Source organism: Empidonax traillii, unplaced genomic scaffold, assembly GCF_003031625.1.
Source record: "Empidonax traillii isolate 1590-97213 ecotype Southwest subspecies unplaced genomic scaffold, ASM303162v1 scaffold905:size246956, whole genome shotgun sequence".
NCBI lineage: Eukaryota > Metazoa > Chordata > Aves > Passeriformes > Tyrannidae > Empidonax > Empidonax traillii.
Genome location: NW_020956098.1, coordinates 68,513 through 86,099, shown reverse-complemented (window position 1 = coordinate 86,099; position 17,587 = coordinate 68,513). Strand labels below are relative to the sequence as shown.

General features: G+C 39.8%; 2 protein-coding genes across 2 annotated transcripts in view; one reads left to right on the top strand and one right to left on the bottom strand.

Moving 5' to 3' along the window:
- Positions 1-2,634: 2,634 nt before the first annotated feature.
- MRPL19 (mitochondrial ribosomal protein L19) lies at positions 2,635-7,945 on the top strand. The gene is made up of 6 exons (XM_027902752.1): positions 2,635-2,727; positions 2,933-3,044; positions 5,108-5,226; positions 5,794-5,928; positions 6,707-6,888; positions 7,603-7,945. The coding sequence occupies exons 1-6, from the start codon at positions 2,664-2,666 to the stop codon at positions 7,816-7,818; spliced, it is 828 nt and encodes a 275-aa protein (XP_027758553.1). The 5' UTR covers positions 2,635-2,663; the 3' UTR covers positions 7,819-7,945.
- Positions 7,946-8,030: 85 nt separating this feature from the next.
- Positions 8,031-17,587, bottom strand: part of GCFC2 (GC-rich sequence DNA-binding factor 2) — a 20,693-nt gene continuing 11,136 nt past the window's right edge. The window contains exons 10-19 of the mRNA XM_027902753.1: positions 17,357-17,435; positions 15,954-16,066; positions 15,004-15,203; positions 14,431-14,584; positions 14,034-14,155; positions 12,797-12,873; positions 12,093-12,159; positions 10,190-10,336; positions 9,727-9,851; positions 8,031-9,378 (exon numbers count right to left, since the gene is read on the bottom strand). Of these exons, the coding sequence (XP_027758554.1) occupies positions 9,264-9,378; positions 9,727-9,851; positions 10,190-10,336; positions 12,093-12,159; positions 12,797-12,873; positions 14,034-14,155; positions 14,431-14,584; positions 15,004-15,203; positions 15,954-16,066; positions 17,357-17,435 (1,199 nt within the window). The 3' untranslated portion in view covers positions 8,031-9,263. The remainder of the gene's footprint in view (positions 9,379-9,726; positions 9,852-10,189; positions 10,337-12,092; positions 12,160-12,796; positions 12,874-14,033; positions 14,156-14,430; positions 14,585-15,003; positions 15,204-15,953; positions 16,067-17,356; positions 17,436-17,587) is intronic.

The window sequence follows — 17,587 nt, the reverse complement described above, 5'->3', positions numbered from 1 at the left end:
TCTGAACTCATTCTGAGCTAACACCAGTACAACCTGTTGGGCATCTCCACAGAAGAAAAATGTACCCCTTCCCTATTTGGCCAAAGGAGCATACGATCTGAGAAGGTCTATTCTATGGGCTTTGCTTACAACAAAGTGCAGTCAAAGCAGAGGAAAAAAAGAAAATGTCTTAAGGTCACAAAGTAAGGGCGGAGCAAAATGCAAGGTCTCCTTCACCCTTAAACATTGGCCTTTTTTCCTCTATTGAGCAGGACTATCATTCAATGAAATCTTTAGCAAGGAAGTGTGAAGAGGGATCAGTTTTACTGCTGACCTGTTGTCTTTACTGATGCATCTGCAGGACACAAACATCAGAGGAGGAAGACAGGCCACTGACAGGTTGATGCCAGAAGAGATTTGGTTTTGAAATAGGCTGGAGGTGGGAGCATATCCAGCTGCTTAACTGAGTGAGCCTAATCTCTCATTGCAATGTTATGGCCAAAAGGCCTTTCCTCAGCACCAGATAGAAACACAGCCGGAAACTGTGAGCTATCATACCTCTGTGTTTGGGGTGACTGTGAACTCTGCTGGACCACCATGTTCAGTTTAAAACAAACAGCTCAAGAAAGATATTGAAATAATGGAAGAGACTTCAAGGACAGTAACATGTAGGACAACATTTAGCATAAGATCTTGGCACAATCCTACTTCCATAGATGAGAGGGGATCAAGCTAAGCACTATTTTCTATCTCTCTGGGTTTTTTTTCCAAAGAAACTCAGATGCTCAAACTCAGGGAATTGCAGTGCATTTTGGTGGGAACAAAAAAGAGCTGCGCAGTATCCTTATGTTGATGCACAGCTGCCTAGACATTGCAAAAAAAACCTTTAGTGTTCTCCATAGAATGTCCCAGGGTAGATTTGTCCAAAACTTCTTATTAAAAAGAGCTTAAAGAGTGACTTGAGCATGAATATATCAGAAAAACGACATAGACTTAGTAATAGGAAGCTGCAATTCATGCTGGGCAAGCAGTGACAAATAAATTTTGTATAGCAGTACTAAGGAACCAGAGATGAGCTTCCCCAGGACGTGACAGGGTGGACTAGAAATACATTTAACTCACTAAGAATTAGTTCAGAGGAGTCCCAAAGTGTGTTTAATCTTTGTTAGATCCCCTGAGAACAGTGATGCTTTTAATTTGTGAGTCTCACCCTATTCCCAGAAGCATTTACAGAATTTACGGAAGGGAATAATTCATGTGATCATAAAGTGATCCTTATTTTCACAGATTTTGTTGTATAACCTATATAACCTGCACTTGTGAACCTTAAAAATGAAAAACCAGGGTGTATCTGACTGGTTTGCAAAGTGAATCATCAGTATCTTGGTGCCAGGATGCCTCAATAGCCCAAACAGGAATTAGGCGCAGAGTGTAGGGGAAAGGTGCTGGGCCCTGTGAGGCACCTCAAAAGTAGTGAGGTTCACTTGGGAAGTGAGGGACAGAACTTAAAAAAAACTAAAAAATAATAATCTTGAGAAGGAATCTTTGCACCAAGTGGTGTGCTCAGTGTTGGTGGAGATTTTTCTGTATTTTAAAGGTCAGAGTGCCCTCTTCTGTCCTGTCCATGTCCTGATAATTAAACCCTGTGTTAAATCAGATTATAGAGGAAAACTCTGACTTGTTTTCTGCACACTTTATCATCTTCTATATCACAGCTGAGAGACCAAACAGCCAGTCACAAACTAGGAAATAACTCTTGATAATTTGAGGGCTCAGCAGTCAGCTGCTACCAATAAAAGGGGCTGAGGGAACATCACAGGTAACATGATGGATCTAATTAGTTGATGAGGTCAAGCATATTTTGAAGTGAGTCTCTGTGAAGTTTAAACAGTGGGGTGTTATTTATTGGCCTACACTCTGCATATAAACCTCACCTTTCTTCTGCCTGTCTAGCTGCTAATTGAATCCATACGGATGACTGAGGAAACCAGACTGACACAAACATGTTAAAAGTAGCTCAGCAGTACCCATGCATATAATAATTTCTTAAGTAATCTTGATTAAAACACTGGGATTGCAGTTTGAGTTACAGATGGAGCTAACAATGGCCTGGAAAAAAAAATTTTTAGCTCAGTGTTTCTGTCATGAAAGTGTGTTTCTGAAAAACATATCATCACTTTCATACGGCAAAGCCAGAATTAATAAACTGCGGTGGATCCCTGAGATGTCCAAGGAGTTACTGGGAGTGTGGCTGGGCTGTGCTCCCACACCCACTGACGAGCCCAAGGACACTCCAGCAGCTCCAGCTCTGCATCCCACTGACACAGCACCTTCATGAGGGATGAGGGTGAAAGGAGCCGCTTCGTTTTGTTGCACTTTTGAATAATGGATTGGTCTGCGTTGGAACGGATCTTAAAGATTACCAAAATCTAATCCCCCTGCCACGGGCAGGGACACCTTCCACTACACCAGGTTGCTCAGAGCCTCACTCAGCCCGGCCTTGAGCGCTTCCAGGGCTGGGGCAGCCACAGGTTCTTTGAGCGACCTGTGCCAGGGCCTCACCGCCCTCACAAGGAGCAATTTCACCCCCAAATCCAATCTAATTTAATCCTCAAATTGGCACCTCCCCGTGAGGGGGCGTTTTGTCCCTCCGCGCTCACCGTAGCTGTCGCTCCGCAGCCGCCATGGCGGCCGCCTGTGGGAGGCTGTGGCCGAGGGGCATCGGCATCTCCATCGCCCTGCCCTCCCGTGAGCACCGCCCGGTCCCTCATCCCTCACCCCTCCCGAGCACCCCCCCTGCCCGCAGCCCTCCTCCTGCCCGGCCCTGACCCAGGGACCGGGGGCGAGAGGGGGTGGCCTTGTGGCGGGGTGCCCGGTCCTGCTTTTGGAGGGCGGGGGGGGACCGAATCGACTTGAAATCACTGGGGTTATGTTTATTTTATTTATTTTACAGGATGTTTTTCTCTCTCGGGGTGTCGAGCGAGCGGCGATGGGAAGCCAGCGAAGTTCCAGCCACCGCCGAAGCCCGTCATTATTGACAAGCAGAAGCAGAGGACGGAGAGGAGGTAGGGAAGGTGGGGGGGTCTCTGTGTCCCAGAGGAGGTAGGGAAGGTGGGGGGGTCTCTGTGTCCCAGAGGAGGTAGGGAAGGGAGTCTCTTTGTCCCTCTGCCCACCCCGGGCTTGTGTCCGGGTCTGCTGCGGGCTGGTCATTGTGTAAGCACTTGCTGAAAAAGCCATGGCGTTATTACACAAAATAAAAGAAAGAAAAAAAAAAAAAAAGAAAGAAAAAAAATTGTAAACTTCTACAAACATCATTTGCGTTGAAATATGCTTAGAACACTTTAAAATACTGTGTTCTGGAGTTCCTGAAAGTAGTGAAACGTGGGGAAAAAAATGTACAGCAGTAAACGCTTTTGCAAATTTGGGGTTAACATGTGAGGTTCTCTCTGCTAACAGTGTCTCTTTCATGTGCCACTGGGTGACAGGGACATGTGTCCTGTGTCTACCTTTGCCTCAGACCTTGAAATCAGTTGTGAGTACGCGCCTTAATGCTTGTAAAGTGGAGCTGATGTCAGCAGGGTGACACCTCATGAGGTGTCTCATTCTGGGTATTCTTGATGTCACCTCAACCCATTTCATAGAATCACAGAATGGTTTGGGCTGGAAGGAACCATACTATCATCTCATTTTAACCCCACTGCCTTGAGCCGGGAAACCTTTGCCTTGACCAGGTTGCTCAGAGCTACATCCAACCTGGCCTTGAACACTTCCAGGGTTGGGGCATCCACAGCCTCCCTGGTTTTTAAATCCAATTTGCATTGCTTCAAATGACCCACTGTTAAAACTTCAGTGCTGTGTCTGGAAGGAGAGTGGTAGAACTGCACTGTTCATCTTCCTTTCCAAAAAAAACGCCCACCAAACCTGTAGCATGTAGGCAACCTAGGAATGGGAAAGGTATTAAAAATCAGGTTATAAAAATATCCACTCTGTCTTCAGATCTGTTAATGGAAATATCTTTTAAGAAGCGTTCAGTCTACAGGGCTGTTCTAAAACGTGCAGAGTGTGTGATGTGGCAGCTGAGTAGAACAGGGAGCTGCATCATTTAAATGGCATTTTAGTCTTCTAACATTGTGTAACTTTGAAGATCATGAGAAGGTTTGTAGTTGTTTATTGTCTGTGTGGCTCCCCATGGGCAGCAGCACCAGCCAGATCCTCTGTGCTGCCACGCACGTTCCCTGTGCTCCCCCCACAGCCCCTGTAAGGTTTGCAAAGCAGGTTTGCGTTTGTCCTCCTTCTCTGTGCTGGGCACTTCTCTCCTGACCAGACTTTTAAGTTACATCTGTACTGGTGAACTAAACGAGTCCAGCTTCATCCTCGAGCTCTGAGGCCAAGTGGTCACCAGGGTGGCCACATCCAAAGGGTCTGTTGGAAGTGGTCCTCAGCCCAAGCCAATCCATGTCAGGAAGTGTTGCCTTCAGCTCAGCAGTCAGATAATTGAGGTCCAGGCCATGTGGGAATTCCTTGGCATGATCTAGTTTTTTGGAGCAGAAGATAGTTTTACAAGTCCCTTTAAACTTCTCTAACACAAAAGGACATTTATTTCGTGTCTCTTATAGAATAAATGTGTGAAAACTGTAATAGAGTGTAAATGGATGGAAAACCGTAATACATTGTGCCATATCTATTACTATAAAGTCAACAAATAGTAAGTGTTCTGTCATGTGGAGTGCAATTAAATGATGAAATAACCTGTTCCTCGGCTGTGACAGCAGTAAATGAACCGTCCTCTTTCAGTCAGTATCAAGCTCCTCCAATATCAACAAGTATTAACTGGTTTTGGAAAAAATCTGATTAAAAGAACAAAACAACAACAAAACAAAACAAGAGGCCCCAAAACCCCAAAAACAATAAAGCCCCACAAAAAACCCACCACCTTTTAGATAACAAAAAGCAATAATAAAATAAAATTGGTGACTTCATGAACTGTGGTTCATATCTCTGAAAAGGCAGCTGGTGGTGGTGGTTAACCAGCTGGTAATTTTTAGGCCAAACACTTAAACTTCTCTACTACTACTTTTGATGCAAATGCTTTTGTTTCTTACTTTTAAAAGCTTGGCTGTTCTTACAGGTTCTTGAGCCCTGAATTTATACCTCCCAGAGGGAGAACAGATCCTCTTAAGTACTATATGGAAAGAAAGGATATGATACAGAGAAGAAAAGTCTTCAACATCCCAGAGTTCTATGTTGGTCAGTAACAGCACTAAAACTTTTGTAATTGTGTCAGTATTTTACAATCTGGGGGGTGTTAAAAAGTGTGGTCAGATGTAGAATAAAATAAAACATCACAGTGTGTTAGAACAGGTGTGTTAGAACAACTAGTATGTGTTTAATACATAGTACTTTGCATTTTAATTTCATGTTTACATCCAGATTCATTAAAAGAATAATCCTAATGTGGTCCTTAAATCTTTTTTGTTTGTTTGTTTGTTTTTTATCCTGGCATTTGAGCATATATTTTACCAGTAAAGCTGAGGAAAGGAAAACACATTAAGAGTATTTCATTCAATTTGGATAGTGAAGAGTAAAAAAAAATAAAGGTGAAGAAGGTTTGTGGTTTATCTGCAGTATCACTTCAACATAAATTCATATTTTAATTCAGGTCACGTTAGAAGTTTGTTCTGTTTCTGTCAGTTTTGATGGAAAACAAAGTATTTTCTCAATGTGCCTAAATATGTGCACTTTGTCTGACACTTCCCACGTTTTGTTCTGTATTGACTTGGACAGCCTGTTTATTTTAACTCCTTTTCTTGGCAGGCAGTGTGCTTGCTGTGACCACTGCAGATCCCTATGCCAATAACAAATCCAACCGGTTTGTTGGCATCTGCATCCAAAGAGGAGGGAAGGGACTCGGAGCTACCTTTGTCCTTCGGAACGTCATAGAAGACCAAGGTGGGGCTCTGACTGTGGTAATTATGGTACACGTGTTAAGCAAAAAAAAACGTGTAAGTTGTAGAAGTTTGGTCTGTGGGGAGAATGACAGCAGGCTGAAGTAAAATTGTGAGTCTGCCCATCAGGGGATCCTGCAAGCCTAAAACTCTGTACACAGAGATGTTAATTTGCTCGGTATCTGAAGGCATGGAACTGCTTAGTAATTTTTTTGTCTCTGTACTTGGTGGGGTTTAGACATTCCTGATGACTGTGTTTATGTCTGAGCCTGGGCGGTCTGTTGGTAGCCACGTAAATACCAGCCCAGTTTGAGCACATGAACTGGGGATGTGTGTGTGAACTGTTTAACAAGCAACAGATTAGCAGAGTTTTATCATAGGATCATATTCTGGTTTATGACAAAATTGGAGACAATTAAATAGTGAGGTTCTGAGAGCAAATACAAAAGGGGGTGGGTGTCTCTTCAAATACACTGAGATGAACAATAACAGCAATAGTAACCAAAAGGGAGTGAAGTTTAAAAGCCAAACTCATCTTCTTTAAACTCAAGCCATTCAATGTCTCTTAAGCCATCCCATTATCAAAGACTTGACTTAAAACGAAACCTGCAGCTGCCTGTGCAGACACAGTGCAATCACACGTGCACACAGCACTGTAGTTCTCTGAGAAGTACAGAGCAGTTCTGCAATGATACAGGAATGTGTAGCACTAAAGAAATACTACTTTGGTGTTAGTATTTCTAAGGAATTTGGGTCATTAAACCAGACTTTCCCTCTCTAAGGTGTTGAAGTATGTTATGAACTGTACAGTCCCCGGATCCAGGCGATCGAGGTGCTGAAGCTGGAAAAGAGGCTGGATGACAACCTGATGTACCTGCGAGATGCCCTCCCTGAATACAGTACTTTTGATGTGAATATGAAACCTGTGTCTCGTTTGGACCACGAAGAAGTTCCTGTAAACGAGGTAGGAGCCACGTGTTTCAGAGGGGAAGCGGAGGGTTGTTTAGGTAACTTCCATATCTGTCTGTCTCAGCCCTTTGCTACATTAGTTACCAGGGTGACAAAACTAGATAAAATCAGGCAGGTCTTTCCACCATTTCTATGGCGAAAGAATGTTGGGAATGTAAACACCTACTGTCCTCAGTAGTTAAATTTGAAGACATGCAAGCAGTAGCAGCCTCCACCTGCCTCTGCAGAACTGTGCAGAGGGGAAGGCTTTTCTACAGAAATGTCATTGTTAAGGGGGGTGTTTGGGAGTGGCTGGTAGCAGGAAACAAGGTAAGATGGGAGAGTCAGCTAAAATCTGCATCTCAGAGAAGATCCAGAAACCAGCAGACACTGTTAGTGTTGTGTAGGAACTCAACTTACAGCGATCATTCCTCCCCTTCCCTATCACACTACTTTTATTTTTCCTTAATAAGGAACAAAACTAATAAATCGAGACAGTGTTAATTAAGAATTTTCACAAGACACTGTGACAACAATGTGGACAAACAAATTCCTTTTCTCCTAACAGGATAAAGTAGTAGTTCTTTAACACACTGACACATTGGTCAATTTTCTCTTACTTTTCTTCTGTTAGAGCAGCAGTTTTCTCACCTTTTGCTAAGCTCACAATCAAAAATCCAATTACTTAATACCTTTTTATTGTTTCTTTTCTTTTAATCTTTCATTTTAGCTGCGGGTACGAATGAAACCTAAGCCATGGTCAAAACGCTGGGAAAGACCGAAATACAACATAAAAGGAATAAAGTTTGAGCTACCTGAAAGCAAAATGAAAGAAGCACAGAAGTGGAGCCAGCCATGGCTGGAGTTTGATATGCTGCGAGAATACGATACTTCAAAAATAGAAGAAAAAATTTGGAAAGAAGTGAGTGAGGGACTTAAAAAATAATAATGTTTTTCACAATCTAAGAATTACTGGGAAATTTACTATGTTTAATTTACTGTGTGGATGAGCAGTTGCCAAGTTTTGTATATACATAAGCAAAGCAAACAATAAAGTTAACCTTTCCAGAAGATTTTATAGTCTGCAGACTTTTGTGACTCAGGTGTCCACTGCCTTCCCAATGCTTACACGTCATTACAAGGAATTTTTCTTCCAGAAACAAACATCTACAGAGCTAAACTGTGATAGAACAATTACTTACATTTTTGCAATAGCACAAGACTGGGATGAGACAAAGGAAAACAAGAGAAAAGCAATGAGATCATGAGCTTGTGGTGATTGCTGATAAGCAGTTGCATTTTTGTTGTCATTCTGAGAGGAAAAGCAACAGAAATTCATATTAGAAAGGAGGATTTGCAACATAACTCCCAGAGGTAAGGAGGGTTAGTGGAGCCTGAGGGTTTTCTTTCATACTTAACGTTTTTGTCACATGTGAAAGATTTGAACTGCAGGAGTCATTAGCACAGAAAAATATTTTATTTTCAAAATAAAACAATATTATTTAAAAAGTCTGTTAACACTGATCAAAGCTATTTACAATTAAAATATTTTACAAAAATATATTTTTTTAACTTAAAAAATATAAAAGAAACCATAAGGGATTAAGTCTGCAAGAATTAAATTCTAGTCCTAGAAGATTTTTGGAGAAATAGAGCCACAAGTAAACATAGAGTCTGTGATGCACTACAGTTTCCACAATGTTATTCTGTTATTCTGTAAAAATATTTCTTGTAAATATACAAAGTTCTAAAACATTAGAAATCTAACAAGGATATGAAGAAGTGTTACTGGGAAGCAAAAAGAAGAGTTTCCTAGAATTACAGTTCCTAGAAACTAACATTAGTTGGTTTGTATTTCTCATTATGACATCTGTTGTAAAAGCCCAACTCCTTACCTGCAGACTGCCCCCCTTGTTTCTGTACCAGGTCAAACTCCACCAGTATTTTGAATTCTTTTTCAGTAGGAATGGCTTAAAAATAACCCTCCCAAAAATCACTGTGGACCACAAGTTAGAAGAGCTCAATGACTGCTGAGTCAGAATGACATTTAGCAACTAATACTGAAAATAGCTTGTTAAATTGTCTACCAGGAGGCACTTTCTGTTTCCAGGGATCATTCCAAGATGGATACAGCAGTAAAGCAGTGTCATACATTTTAGAATGCTTGAACCATCACTTAACTTTAATGACTGGAAGTTCTAAAGACTCCTTAACCTAAGAGTAAATGGCAGTAGAAGATATCTGGGGAAAACACCTCACATATTTAACTAGGACAGTGATTACCATTACATCTTTGGGTAGGCAGGATCCACTAATTAAATGTTGTATTAGAACTGGCCTAGTGTGAATAGCAGGCTTGTTTCAGTGATGTAAGTATTGCTTCAAACATTTCTATTTCCCAATCATTGACTTAAGGTGTTCAAGTTTATGCTCTTCAATGAAGTCTTCAACAATATGCAGAGCTCCAACTTTAACTAGCAGGAGAAGAACTTCTTTTGTTTCATCACTATTTAAGAATAAAGAAAAAAAAGGAAAAAAAATTATAGCAGCACTTGTATGTACCTGTCTTAAGTACCCTTTATGTTTCTTCATTTTAACATTAATTGCCACTTGTCACCAGGTGACCTTGGCTACTCTGGTCACCAACAGTACCCAACATCTACCACCTCAAACTATCACATTAAATGAGAACTGCAGAAGCACTCCCTCACATCACAGTCCCCATCTTCTGTATTATGTATGTATGTGAAAAGAACATCCTTGACAGTGCAAAATATGTCAGGCTTAAGGACTTTAAAATACTTGAAAGTATTGGAGGAAGCACTTGAATCCCAAGGAAAGCCTTATCTGATACCTGTGGTTGTTCTTGTGTAGAGTACGGGCACATTGCAGCAAGTGCTGGCAGAAGTTCACTAATTCGGGGAGAGTTGATCCACTTTTAAGGTCTTGGAACCACCTTTCTGGGAGGCAAGCAACCACCTGCTCACACAAAAAAGTATTTGGAAAAAGTTTTAAAAGAATTTCAGTATAATCAAGTCACATCACTTCTGCTAAGAACCTTCAGGCAGGTTCAGTCATTGTTAGTGTGTTTTTTCTTTCAAACCGAGGTTATCCCTCCAAGTAGTTATTCTTGAGAACCTACAGACCAGTATTGGCTCTAAAATGCTTTTTGCACCAAGGTAATTAAAAAAAAAATTAACCCAAATTTTAAATGTTCAAATTTTTATTTAAATATTTAATCTTCAGTTTTGACCCCTCTTCATGAAAAAAAGATCTTACAGCATACACCCTCTTCCAGTGTGCATGTTATCTTTTACCTTTTTACACTTTTCTATATTATCTGGCCCTAGAGGTGTGTTTATGATGTTCAGGAGAAGGTAACGATTCAGCAACTTGCTCAGTCCCAAATCACGGACCTTTTCTTCTTGGACAATCCCATCCCAAAGGACAACATTGGAGAGCAGCTGCAGGAACACAGAAACAAAGAATCTGTGTAGCTGGGGGCTGTAAGTGTGTTAAAACACAGTGTTACAAGTTTCATGCAAGATAAAGATAAAAAGGTAAAATTATGTCCATTCAATTCAAGTGCTCAAACCCCAGCATTCACCCCCAAACTCACTGTGACTTAGCCACAGTTGGTAGCCACGGTACACTGCAGCACAAAGATTTTTATGTCAGTATTAGGATTTTTGTCAGAGGGTTTTTCCTGTTGCCCCATCATTATAAATACTTAAAATTGTTGTCATTTCTGTGTCTGGTGTAAGTAAGGCTTGTGTCTTTGAGGTAAAACACTTTGAGGGTAACTACTTGAAAATTAACCTGGTAAAATATTTTGAGGGTAACTACTTGAAAATTAACCTGCTCTGAGTCAAGGAGGACAAGCAACATGAATAGCAGGGAAACTGGAATACTGTCTTGGATTTTAACGGGGTTTTATGCATCTAAATCTCATCTTTAGTAAGAAGCCTAAGGAAAAACATCTTAAGTAGAAACTGAATCACAGGCGTTCAGGAATTCTCAGCTCAGTATTCCAAAAGTAAAACTGTACTGATACTGCTTGTATGAACACCACAGTGATTACATTCTACAACAATGGTTACCATAAATAACACCATTTCCTAAGGCAAACAGCCATTCCTTGTGATTGAGCTGGTCATGTATTAGACCAATCATTTCTCCTCATTAGCAGGCCATGAAGATCCTGTGCACCAAGGAGACAAACCAAACAGATTTCTTCTTTCCCTCCATGTCAGCCTCAAAATTCCTGGGTGACAGCGTGATTGTCCCATCCTTACCAGCCTACAGGGACCAACCCAGGGGTAGTGACAACCCTGTCACTGAAGCTGAACAGCACACAGAGCACTGTATAGCAAATCAAGCCATGACAAATCCTAAGGAGATCTTGGACCAGAACTGTTGCTGTACAGAGACACCCATGAGCAGCCACAGCAGCCAGGGACACCCTCACCATCCTCTGCTTCCTTCAAGGACTGAGTGACTCACAGTCCTTCACCTGTTTCTAGTCTAAAAATCTGACTTATATTGTTGATTCTGCAAGCCAAATATTAAGATTTGACCCAATCTGCAGAGAATTCAGGTGTTTAGGAGCCATAAGCTAAGTTGTGCTGTAAATTTTGTGCCATGTTACTCATAAAATGATGCTGCGCTGATTTGGATTATAAAAATACTCCGCCATTCTGGTCATAAAACACTGTGCTGACCCCAAAATGCTGTTCAAAGTAATAATTTAATTGTACCTACAGCTTAGTGCCATCATCATTTTGTGCAGGATCCCCAAAAGAACCTGTCTGTTCCCACAGTGTTGGGTGACAGTGAGTAATATGTAAGGCCAGCAGGCCTGGTGGACCCATTACATGGAAAAAAAATGAACCAGCAGGAGCAGATGGTGAGATCAGTCTCTTAGCAGAAGATGTACCAGTTGGCTAAACAGAAAATAAAGTGCTCATTTATAGATCATTCTTAAACCATCACATTACAGCTCATTCTTTAACCATTTTGCTCAGTGAACGATGGGGTTCTCTGTGCCGGTTGCACAAAATGGTTATCCACCCTAATAAAAATGTATTCATCTCCCAGGAATCAGACTTGCTTGAAGAAATATTTCCTGACTGCAAAATGGCTGGGGTTTTTCTAAAACTAAAATAATTTCAAAGAAAAAAATAAAAACAAAACAAATAAAAACCCCTTTATTTTCCTTACCTTAACAGCTGACCAAAACCGTCTTTCTTGAAATTTTGAACATGGTGATGACTTGTCTTCCACAGTGCTGGTCAGAAGAAGAAGAAGAAAAAAAAAAAGTTAAAATAAGGATTATTTTCTACACCAGATTTAGCAAAGCTTCTCTCCTAGCTGTACCTTAACCCCACATGTCCCAGACTCCTACTTATTCCCACCTTTGGAATACTGTGCAGTAATCACAGAATGGTTTGGGTAGGAAAGGACCTTAAAGACCATTTAGTTCCTGCACCAACCTAGAAAAGGTTGCTCAGAGCCCCACCCGGCCTGGCCCTGAACACTTACAGTGGCCACACTGAGCATCAACAACAAACCCCTTATTTTAGGGATGGCAGGAGGAATGAGGGGACACATCTATGGGACAGACACCTAAACTGACACAAGGCCCTCTGATGGAAGTCACTCTGCTAAAAGCAGGCTCTAGACTTCATATACTGAAAAGTTTTTCGTGCAAAAAAGCTTTAAGTCAGTAGAGTTGCCCATATTAGAAAGAGTTCATAAACAGGAATAAGGTTTCATAACCTTTCCTGTAATAAACCCAAAGAAGACATGTTTGTTCCTTTTTGCACTAATGGATGTCTACAATATATTATCTACATCTGTGGGGCAGCAGGGTCGAGGAATCAAAAAAAAATACAAGTTACAAAAGAGTCACAAGGTCATCTTACCTTTTAGGATAGAGAGGAATAAAGACATCTTCCTCTACAGATTTCTTCATTCTTAGGACAACTGTGTTCATCAAATCCTATTAAAAAAGAATTATTATGTCCTCACAAGAAAGACTTCATATTCCATTTGTAACAGTTGCAATGGTTATTCTGGTCACGTAGAAGTGCAATATGTTAATTAGAGATATTGTAGTTGCCACTTGTATATAATACATGAAACCATGAATATATTAAAACAGTAGAAAAATCACTGTTGCAGTTCTCTACAGAGTTAACCTACAGCATTTTTTTTAAATGAAGTTATTTTCTAAGTGAGGCCTTTTATTGCACAAGGCAGCAGGAGAACTGTATAGATGAACAACAAAGTAAGTTACACACAAAGGATCCCCTTGAAAAGCTGTGACATTCTACATGAAAAAAGTCACCATGGCTAGGATAGCATATGTTTCTAGGCAACATGCTTTTAGGTGCCATGGATTGCCACCTACCTTCTTTTTAAGTCTATTTATTTAATGTTCTGGTTTACTTTACTTTCTGTACAAACAGTATCTTGGCTAAGGTCAATTGCACCACTTGACTTCAAGCCATGGTTTCAAACCAGAAACCTTTGGAAGGCATAAACACTTTCTTTAAAATATTTCTTTTCAGGGACCAAACATCCATCTCATTTCACCAGTTTTATACTAAATGAACCTCCAGAACCAACACTCGAATCAGGCTGAAGAAGGGCCTGCTGGAATAACTATGTGTATAAAAGTAATTATTACAAGATTGCAAAGATTACAAAGTAGTTTTCTCCTCACCAACTAATTAACATTTGGGGATTTTCCAATTTTGAAACTCTAGGTCTACTTTAGAAATAAAAGCTTAAGTAATGAACCACTGGAGCATTATTAGCTCAAATTCTGAAGGATAAGCGAATGCAAATCCAAATTCTAACCCCTGTTATTGTGGTGAAACAAGATTAGATCTACAAACAGATTCTGGATAGGTACAGGCAGAATTTTTCTAGTAACAGGAACTAATTTCTGCCTCAAGAGTGTCCCACCATCTTCAACAAGGAGAGGATCAAAGACCTGGAAGTCTAACTATTAAATCATCTTAATATAAAGTGACAAAACAAACAAACAATCAGAACCAAACAGCTTCAGGAGAATGTTCTCAGTGCCCACAGGAGCACACACAAAATCACACAAAGGGTGAAGTTCCCCTCTCCCAGTACCACACAAGCTTTTACCTCTCTTCCTCGACTAGACTCATTTTTGGAAAGGACTTGTTTTCCAAAGACGTTACTGCAAAGCTGCACAAGGTTCTTTGTCTGTGAAGTAGATAAAGGATCCCACACACTCTTCACAAATGCTGAAAAGAAATAGGAATTTATTTCATTCACAATATGCAAGTACTTATCTGCCCTCGTTTAAAGACATTACAATGTAACAGAAGTAAACATATATAAAAAGCTCAGCCTCTCACAATAATCTTAAAAAGGGTACCTTAGCCTTACTCTGTGGAACTACATAATCACTACATCTTGGAGCAACATTATATAACTAACATTATTTGATAGCTATCACTGTTATTTAAGGTTTGACTGTATAGCTGCAGCGAACATTTTCAACACAATCTTATCATACCTGTAATTTTGGGAAGAATAGTTTTTTCAATCACTTTAGGTAAAACTTCTTGATCATGATCATTATCCCTTTTTGATTCAGATACGTTTTCTTCATCACTGAATTCTTCTAGAGCTCTGAACCAGGGCATCTCTTCCAATTCTGTAAGATTCTGCTGAAAGATCACTCCTGTTAGTTATCCAGCTGGTCAGAATTAAGAGAAAAGCTCCATCCAGTGATACCCAAGATTCCCACCTAATTTCAGATTCACCTTCAACACTGAATGGGTCAAAACAGCAAACCAAGAAAACCAGATTTAAAGCTAGAATTAATTTAAAAGGGTGGGATTGTTGAAGTGTCTTCAAAGAACTTAGGAGAACAATTTTTTTTTACAGGGGATGTTGCAAAAAGAGCTGAAGGAAAGGGGAAAGTTAAGAAAACTCCAACACCACATGCTTCAATTTTTGAGACAACACAGTAGCTTTATATTAATTTCTAATGCATTGTGCTATGTATAGGAAAAAATATTTTTTTCATATTAATACATAATACATATACACAATTTCTGAAGAAAAAGTCAGCTTATGCACCTACCTCAAGAGGATTCCAACTTATTAACTGAACTCTGATCAAAGGATTTAACAGCTTAGGCAGGCAGAAACTGATATAAGCATCACAGTAAGAGTCAGGAAACTTCTCTTTCCATTCCTGGAATTTCAACAGGATTTTTCTGATGTCACAAAAATCTGCATGTACATCTTCAAAGACTTTCCTACTATCCTCTAAAACGTTATCTATGGATAATATTCATTGGGAATAAAAAGAAACAATCACAGAACTTATTGAGGCATAAGTTGAAGAGTTTATGCATCTATAGGGCATAACAAACATCTGTATGACAATTGTACTTGTTATTTATCTTTGACACACCTGATAGTGAAAAGGGGTTTAAAACTGGCTCCCTGGAAACCCCAGTTTTAGAAAACAATAGTGTCAGAAGACCAAAGAAAGGCAAGTTCCTTCCTTATTTATTTCACAAATTTATGTGACGACTATGTTTCAAACTTTATTCCACAGTGATAAAATTTCAGATATGAAAACTCTTCTGCTGTTATGTGAACAAAAGGTATTATGCCTTTCCCTCATCTTCTTCATTCATTCTTTCCAGATAACTAAAACATCAACCTTTAATTCACTCTCTACCTTCAGGAACAAATTGATCATAAAAAACATGTTGCAACACTGCACTGAGTACTGTCAGATCAGCTCTGGCATAATCTGACAGAGTTTACTTCCAGTTCAAGAGCCATGGGTAATGCTGCCACCACAGAGCTCACACCAAAAGAAATCTACAACCATCCATCTATTCTTCCCAAGTCACTAGTCAGAACTGCCTGAATGCATTTCTTTTCTACAGTGTATAACTAAGAACAGGAAACTCAAATGAAGTATTTCTTCACCTTTCCTTTAAAAAAACCCCAGACATTAAAAAAATATCAGAAAGGCATTTTGTTCTAGGACATCACATTAACACTGTCACCAACCTTTGCTCTTCTGGAAGTCGCCCACCTCTGTGGGAGTCAGCTCATCATCACTGGACATGCCCTCGTGGTGATCAGCTTCTCCCGCCTGCTCTCTTGCCTGCCGCCTGCAAGTCCTGTATTTTGGAATGAACTCAGTGAGTTATCCTCTCCCATGCAGGCAGGAGGGAGCTGAATGAAAAATAATCCAACTTCAAAAGACATACTCAAAGCAAGCTGTGAGAACAACAGCCTAAGAAAATGCAGTTAAGAGAGCAACAGTAATTATGTAACGATAAGGACACCTAAACCGTGGAAGAAGGAGGGGCTTTGGGAACTGACTTTATAAAAGAGGTTAGAGCAACACCTCAGATGGCCCCACGAGCCATGTAATAATCTTCATTTCACCTCCTTCCCACTGAATGAGGCTAACAACTCATCCCACCTGGAACACTGAGCATCTGGCATGGAACTGGATGCTGTCTGACAGTTTTAGTGTGTAGTCAACAACTGAGCTCTCACACTTTGTCATCTCAGTTCTGGACCACTTGTCCAACAATCTACAAAAAAACTGTTATAGCACCTATGTGCCAGTTGGGCTAAAAAACTATTGTCATGGCACCGAAAACAGGTTGCAAAATCAATAACTTGCATTCCTGCCATAGGAAAATTATGATAAGAATATGATAAGAAACTATTATCGCATATTGAAAATATATCATATTGAAAATATGGTAAGAAACTGATATTGTATAAATACTTTAAAACTGTGAATGCAAATTGATGTAAACAAAAGTTAACTCTTTCAAGTGGAAGTTCTCATTATACCATTTTTCATCCATTAAAATTCCAAGTTACTTGCTGCTTCAAAGTATAGTTATGAGTTGACGCACCATTTAAACTGTAGAACTATCAAAGCTTCCAATAATATGAAGAAAAAAAAAAAACAGGCAACAATCTCTGAACACTATAATGTACACCCTGAATGTGTCATCTGTCACCTACATTACAGCAGAGATGGGGCTAGATGTCAATTTGCTTCACTCACCACCACCCTCCCAATAGAAGCAATTCTGCCCAGTTTTCCTGGGCATTTTTATTTATACATAACACAAAAATATATTTCTGCATAAATTCATAATATTATTAATTAAAACAGGAAAGAAAAAGCACCCCTCATATAGTTTTGCTTCGCTTAAGGCTTGTTAATCTAAAATATCCAGCCCTATTAGCATTCAGATTCAAATCAGTGTGAAGAGAATGATGTTAACCGATAGACAGTTTCCAAGTACATCAAGTTTTGGAAAGCAAATACATATTTTTAGTGTAATCTCATTTAGTAATCTTACAGGTTTACATTCCCCATGACTGCAGCAATGATAGGAAGTTAATGCACAGCACATCTGTCAGTTCTATGCAATAGCTACCTTCGATGCTCACACATTTCCAGAAGTTGTGTCTTCTCATCACCTTCCAAGCCACCTTCTGTTGGTTTGTTATTCCCACCTATTAAAGATAAATACAGTCAAAAAATAAGTGACAAGATTTTTAAGTTCCTTTTCTTTTTACCAAATGGGAAACAAAGAATGTCCTTCTATTATTTTTCATTTGGAAAACAGCCAATGAAAAAAAATCAAACCACCTAATCAAAACTCCAA